The following is a 6,816-nucleotide window of genomic DNA, read 5'->3' as shown; positions in this document are numbered from 1 at the left end:
GCGGGGGTAGAAATGGGGGGGGGGGCAGAAGATGGGGCTGGGGCTGCAGCCAGATGACTCCTCTCTGCTCCGCCCTCATGGCCACCCCAGCTCCCAGTTCTCCCCCCACCCCCCATGCCTTCCCCCAAGGAGCCAGCGCGGTCCCGGCCCTGGCCCAGCCCGAGGTCTGCAGAGGCAGGGCAGGCAGGCTCGGAGCTGTCTATGGGAGACACACCCGGGAACCCGGGCTTCTTGCCACCTGGCTCCCAACATCCCGTTTCCCAAAACACCCCGAGGCCCTGAGAGTCCTGAGTGACGAGCAGCCTCCGCAGAGCCAGGCTGCTTTAAATCCCACTCCCTGCCAGGGTGACCCTCCGCACCCATTTTAGCTCTCAGGCCCCATCTTACAGATGGGGATAACAGCAGGCAGCACCTTCCTCATTTGGTCGCCGGTGCAACACACTTAAAGCCCCAAGTTGGTGGCCAGGGAGTTATCACTGTGGTCCCTCACCGGGTCTGCATTGTCACCCAGCCCTCCCTGCACTTCCCTCCCAGCCAGTGAGTGGGTTTTAATGCCAGCCTTTCTGCCCTGGGGCGAGCTGCGNTTGCAGCCACCGTGCAAGAGATGACCTTGAGCCTGCTCATTCTCCTGGCAGGTGCGTACCATCCCCAGGACTGCGTTTTCCCCAAGCCCCTCTGCGGACTGGTGGCCTAGCTCCATGTCTCTCTCTTGTGCCTTCCGCCTCCCCTGACTACCAGGACAGCATTTCCTTGACAATAAGAAGTGCCACACGGGTGATTTCCAGGGACACACAAAGCCGCTCTTATAGTAGTGGCTCACACAGCTAGAAAGTCACCCTCTTGAGGGCCAAGAAGGCTCAGCCCTGTGTACTGGTCTAACACCTCCCTAACACTAGTACAAGAGATACCTGGGCACTCAGTGTATGCAGCGGTTATGGAAATCCTTTGTGCCTCAGTATCCCCAGCTGTAAAAATGAAGACAATAATAGTATGCACTTAATAGCCATTACACAAGTTAGTACTTGAAAAGCAGTTAGAACAGGGCCCAGTACAGAGTAAGCACATTGTGTTTGTACTTTAAATATCATTAAAAAATACTAATCTCCTTTTCACAAAGAAAGAACAGAGCTCAGGCCCAGAGCTTGGGTGGCCCACCGCTTCTAGCCAGAATGTAATCCTAGTCCTCAGCTTTTATGGTACTTTTTTTTTATCCCTTACATCGGGCAAGATTAGCATTCCATCCAGGGTAATGATATAAAGCTGCATGTTTTAGTAAAGTGCATTAAAGTTATGAGTGAGTTGCTTTAAAAGGAAGTGGTGAGCAAACACCAGAACAGGTGGGGTGTGGATGAGGCTCTGAGGACGACTGGAGACTGATGCCAGCTGTCGTCTTGATAAGTTGATAAGAATGTTGCTCCGTGGGGCGCTGGGAGGCTCAGTCGGCTAAGCGGTCAACTTCAGCTCAGGTTATGATCTCGCAGTTCATGAATTCGAACCCTGCGCGGGCTCGCTGCTCTCAGCACAGAGCGGGCTTCTGATCCTATCTCTCTCTCTCTCTCTCTGCCCCTTCCCTGTTATGTCTCTCTCTCTCTCTCTCTCTCTCAAAATTAAACATTAAAAAAAAAAGAATGTTATTCCATTTCTGCAGGAGGCGTGGATTAGCCAGGTGTCTGGAAACACCAGGCCACAGACTGGCCCAAAGCCACCCAGATTAAAACCTAGTTCAGGAGGCAAATGGCAGGGCTCACAGGCGTGGGGCTCAGGGGGAGGCCCATACCTCCGGGGTGAGACGTGCCGAGGTGGTCAGTTTGGGGCCGGACGCCTGTGCCCTCAGGAGGAGGGGGACTGTCCCCTGAGGCTCCGTGGCTCTGCCTGTCAGCTTTACTGAGGCTGGCGCCGTCATCCCCTCCCCCTCTCTCAGCAGGCCTGCCTGCCCTGGATGCCAACGACCCAGAAGGTGAGTCAGACTGGACCCCTCCACCAGCTCACCCCCAAGTTCTCCCCCGCCCCTTGGCTATTGTCCTGGATTCACGTTCTTTTCTCTTTCCTTGCAGATAAAAACAGCCCTTTCTACTATGGTGAGAGTGTGCACCTCTCTGTTCGCGGCCTCCCTACCCCGACCTACTACTTTGTGCCAAGGGTCGCACACAGGTTGGGTGAGGGTCTGATGTGGGCGAAGCAGGGGTGAGGATAGGAAGGGGCGATGATTGGGGCACTGAACAGTCAACACCTTAGAATAAAGGAACACAGGAACGAACGAGGCCAGTCTGGTCCCTGGAGGGTTCCCTTCCTGCAGGATAGACATGGAGGAAGCCAGGTCAGTTCACAGGAGGCCGTTATGGTTCAAATCAACTGCAGGGGGAGGGGCTGTCCTGCAAAAACTGCCTGAAGGAGGTGAGCTGTGCGGTGGCCTCCGTGCATTTTCGAAGACACACTCCAGACACACACTCCAGACCTCCAGACCTTTGTTCCTTCTGATCCCTTTGCCACAGCCCCTGCCTCACCTCCCCGGGTCTCTGCTCAGAGAAGTCTCCCCTGATCACTCTTGCTCTCTGACTTTTTGTCCCCTGGCCCTGCTTATTTGTCTTCAGAAAGCTTATCTCCACGTGACCTTCCACTGAATCTCTTATCGGTTGTGTGTAAAGGAGAATGTGAACACAGGAGGGCTGGGGGCCGGCTGTTCACTCTGTATCCCCGGCTCCCTGCCCGGCATAGGTGCCCAATACCTACTGGTTGGATAGATGGAGGTTTGGATGGGGGGAGGGGTGGCCACAGCAGGCACTGACGGCGCCCTCCGGGTCTCTCCTAGACTGGTACAGACTCCGGGTCGGCGGGCTCATCTGCTCAGGAGTTCTGTGCGCCATTGGCATCATCGTCCTCATGAGTGAGTGGGGACGCTGGTGGCTGAGCTGGCAGGGCAAGGCTGCGGGTCCGGGTCCGGGTCCTCTCTCCCAACCAGCCCCTCTCCCCCAACAGGTGGGAAATGCAAATGCAAGTTCAGCCAGAAGCCCAGGTAAGAAGGGTTTCCTGTGTGCCTGGCTCATACCAAACAGACACCTTTCACTGGTGTAAAGGGCTAAATCTCACAGAAAGAGGCCTCCTGGTTCTGCCCTGGAGAATTCTCGCCACTAAGAATTTTCCAGGTTTATTCGTCAGAGCCGATCATCTTCAGAGGGCCCCAAGTCCTGAAAAGCTTGGGTCCCTGGAATGGTACAACCAGCAATGGAAAAATGGCCAGGAAGCTATGTCAGGGCAAGCCGAGAATCCTCTGGCCTTGTGAGAACAAGGGGGTGGATACTGATCTCATCACTCTTCTTTGCCTAGTCATCATCCAGGGGACGCCCCACCTCTCATCGCTCCAGGTAACACAGGACCAGAATGGGGGGAGGGGAACAGGATGTGAGGGGTGGGTGCGTGTGTGCGTGTGTGCACGTGCCTTGGGGAGAGAACTCCATTTACATTCACAAGCTGACCCATCATCTCTCCCAGGCTCTGCCCATAACTGTTGAGGATGGACCAACTCTAAGGACACAGACATCCCTTCTCTTCCCTCAAGTCTTGGCTCTGCACGGGAGCCTGGGCTCCAGGATGGAATTCTCCCTCCTCTACTCAGATTGCCTTGCCAGAGTCTCATCTCACTTTTCACTGGGCTGGGGGTGGGGGGCTGGGGGGTGTTTTCTTCTTGTTCAATTTTTAATCTAAAAATTGATCTCGCCTCCTGCCTGAGCAGCCTCAAGACTCCCTGCGCTGGGGTGGGTTTTCACCGGCAGGTGGTACAGAAGCCGGCAGCTCATCTCTCTGTTGGGAAAAGCCCAAGGCCTAGTGACTGGCATGAGGTCCCCCCTCTGCCTCCCAAGGCTAGGGGAGCCATGAGCGCAATTTAAAATTTTCTAGTAGCCAAATGGCGGAGACTCCAGGGAGTGAGAGAGCTCTAACCAGATGGAATACTGGGACGTTCAAGTGGATACTGAGACCATCCCAGGAAAACAGGGATCTTCCTATCATGACATGAGTCAGATTATGATTATAATAGTAAGACCCCATGACCCCCCTCACTCACCTGAAATCCCACTAAATTATAGAAGACCCTTTCTAGTACCCACTTGTCCCTGTGAGATCTCTAAATAATTCCCCACGAGACTAATAACATACAGTGGCCACATGGTGTGAGAACCTCCGAGGAGCTTTAAACTCCCTTGAGACTCCCCAATATCCGATAAGATCTCCAAAATGTCCCCAAAGGCACCCCATATAATGCCTAAAACCCTTTAAAATACCCCAAACTATCTCCTACGATGTCCTGAGACATGACCCCAAGAAAGGCCCCACAATAAGCCAGTGACTTGTCCCGTTATTTCCCTCAAACATCTCATGAGCCCCCCGCCCCCAACCAGGAGCCCACACTCAAAGGGCTCTCGAAAACGCATCAGGGGCAGCCAAAATGCACCCCTGGGACCTCTCCCCTCCAAAATACTGTTTCCGGACACAACTCCTCCTCGCTCTGCCCCCATGTCACTCAGGAGACCCCTTCTCCCAAAGAGCCCACAATGAGTGGGGCGGGTGCACAGCGCGTTTATTGAGCTCATACACTTTCCGTCCTCTCCAGAGACAGGGGAGCCCGGGAACCCCCAACAGCTCCTACTTTCCCACCTATTTCCCGCGCACGCGCCAGAGGGCCAACACGCTGGGCTTCTGCCTTGGCAGTAGGCATGCGCACAAGCAGCAGAGGAAGTTAGCAAGCCAGGCCGGGGAAACCGGCCCAGCGACTGATGACGTCACGGAGGCGGGCACTAAAAGCGATTGGCCAGATTGAGTTTAGAGGGAGAGGAAAGCTGTCTCCTCCCTGTACTTTCCCTGGGAGCAGGAGGGGTGGGAGTGGGCTTGAGGGGGCCGCTTCCAGACCTCATGGAGTTCTGCACAGTACTCCCACCATGACCTCGGTGTCCCGGCCCCTTGCAGTGCCCCAGCCCGAGCCCCCAAGTCATCCTTAGAGCGTGTGCCGCCAGCCAAGATGTTGCTTAAGACGGGAGGTTCAAGGCGCTTATCTTGAACTCGGCCTGTGGTCAGTACCTCACAGATAACGTCACCCTGGGTAGGGCCAGGAGGCCATTCAAGTGGGTGTCCGGGGGCCTGGGACTCCCTGTGCCCCCTCTGCTCCAAGCCATGTGCAAGGTCCCAAGGTCTCCTCGCGTTTCAGGCACTGAGGTCTAACTCGTGATGCTGGTAGATCTGCGTGGGGCCCTTGAAGCAAGCTGCGAAGAGGAAGCGTCTGCCCGCCATGGCGACGTGGGCAAAGGCGCGAGGGGCCACCAGGGCTGGGGGCCCCAGCTCCTGCAGCGGCTCCAGGAGCCCTTTGTCAGGCTCAAGACGGAAGACCCGACTGAAGGCGAAGTCGCTGCCCAAGATAGCCAGCTGGTCCCTGGCGATGAGCAGTGGCTGAAAGACGTGGGCACCCCGCGAGGGCAGTTGCTGCAGCAGGCGGAACATGGAGCCGTCCCAGCGCATGACCTGTGAAGTGTGGCCCCAAGTTAGGGCCTGGGGTCCAGGAGGGCCCGGCCTGCAGGCAGCGCTCTGTGCTTCAAGAGCGCTTGGGACAGCTTGGGGACAAGCCTGTAGGTCTCCAAACTCCTGCAGCTTTCTTACCCTCATACATGTCACCACCCAGCTGCTCAGGCCACAGACTTGGAGTCATTCTTGGCCCCTGTCTCTCCCTCACACCCCACCTAGAGTCCCTCACACCCCACCTAGAGCTTCACCTGCGATGCTGTGTTTCTCCCGTCTCCTCTGGCCGCGCTCCGGCCCAGCCACAGTCCCCTCCCTCCTGGACCATGACAGCAGTCCCTGGTCTCCCCACCCCCGTCCCTGCACCCACATCTGCTCCCCACGTATGTCCCGTGAACGCCTGGGTCAGATCAGTGCCTTCCAGGCTCAGAGCGCTCCGCCTGGCCATACCTCACCCCCAGAATGAGAAGGCTAGAGGGGGTGCGCCGTCAGCCCTGGGGATTCAGAGTGTGGTGGCTGTGGTCAAGTGGAAGTCTTAGAGTGTGTCCAAGGTACAGAGCCAGAGTTTGGGGGTAGAATCAGAATCGTGGGGCCAGTGTCAGTGTTGGGGGATAGGAAGTGGTTTATGGTCAGCCAGCCTGAGGAGTCACCGTCTTGGGGTCAGCATCAGGGTGGCCAGAGTTCGAAGATCAGCATGCTAGGTGGGGTCGGAGTTCAAAGGTCAGCCTGGGAGGTCAGGTCAGAGTTGAGGGACCAGCGTGCAAGGTGGGGTCAGTGCCGAAAACCCAGCCCCGAGGGGGCCGCAGGTCAGGTCCGGTTTGTGGCCTCCACTGCCCGCCCCCCTGTCGGGGCCCAGCCTCACCATGGAGTCCCCGATGTAGCGGGTCAGGCACAGGAACACATCCCCACCAGCTTGGAAGTGGCGTGTGGCATAGACGTCCTCGGCCTCGGGGATGTCCGTGCGCCGCTCGAAGCGGCCCCCGAGCCAGTGGAAGAGCACGGGCCGCTGTGAGGCGGAGGCCAGCAGCAGATGGGGCCGGCCGTCGAGCTCCAGGGCCTCGGCATCCGTGTCCCGGTGCCAGGCGTGCAGGCTCTGGCGAGGGTAGAAGCCGGGCCCGTCCCGGCACAGCAGTGTGGTGCTGCCCGCCTTGGAGGCGTCGGCCACCACGAAGCAGGGCTGCCCGTCCAGCCACAGGAGCTCGGCGTCATTGGGCCGCAGCAGCCGTCGCGGGGCCAGGGCCTGCGTGGGGGCCAGGCGCAGGCCGGGGCTGGGCCGGGCCCACAGCTGCGAGCCCCCCCACAGGCGGGCGGCCA

At 57.8% G+C, this 6,816-nt stretch overlaps 2 protein-coding genes across 2 annotated transcripts in view; one reads left to right on the top strand and one right to left on the bottom strand.

Moving 5' to 3' along the window:
- The window catches only part of FXYD3 (FXYD domain containing ion transport regulator 3), a 13,584-nt gene extending 9,983 nt beyond the window's left edge, over positions 1-3,601 (top strand). The window contains exons 2-8 of the mRNA XM_077773644.1: positions 591-635; positions 1,925-1,957; positions 2,055-2,078; positions 2,810-2,884; positions 2,977-3,013; positions 3,325-3,362; positions 3,490-3,601. Coding sequence (XP_077629770.1) covers positions 591-635; positions 1,925-1,957; positions 2,055-2,078; positions 2,810-2,884; positions 2,977-3,013; positions 3,325-3,362; positions 3,490-3,509 — 272 coding nt within the window. The 3' untranslated portion in view covers positions 3,510-3,601. The remainder of the gene's footprint in view (positions 1-590; positions 636-1,924; positions 1,958-2,054; positions 2,079-2,809; positions 2,885-2,976; positions 3,014-3,324; positions 3,363-3,489) is intronic.
- Positions 3,602-4,552: 951 nt separating this feature from the next.
- The window catches only part of LGI4 (leucine rich repeat LGI family member 4), a 9,943-nt gene continuing 7,679 nt past the window's right edge, over positions 4,553-6,816 (bottom strand). Inside the window, 2 exon segments of the mRNA XM_077773643.1 lie at positions 4,553-5,508; positions 6,365-6,816. The exon segment at positions 6,365-6,816 is cut by the window's right edge and continues 64 nt beyond it. Of these exon segments, the coding sequence (XP_077629769.1) occupies positions 5,194-5,508; positions 6,365-6,816 (767 nt within the window). The 3' untranslated portion in view covers positions 4,553-5,193.

This window comes from Crocuta crocuta, unplaced genomic scaffold, assembly GCF_008692635.1.
Source record: "Crocuta crocuta isolate KB4526 unplaced genomic scaffold, BGI_CrCroc_1.0 scaffold267, whole genome shotgun sequence".
NCBI lineage: Eukaryota > Metazoa > Chordata > Mammalia > Carnivora > Hyaenidae > Crocuta > Crocuta crocuta.
This window is presented reverse-complemented; position numbering and strand designations above follow the sequence as displayed.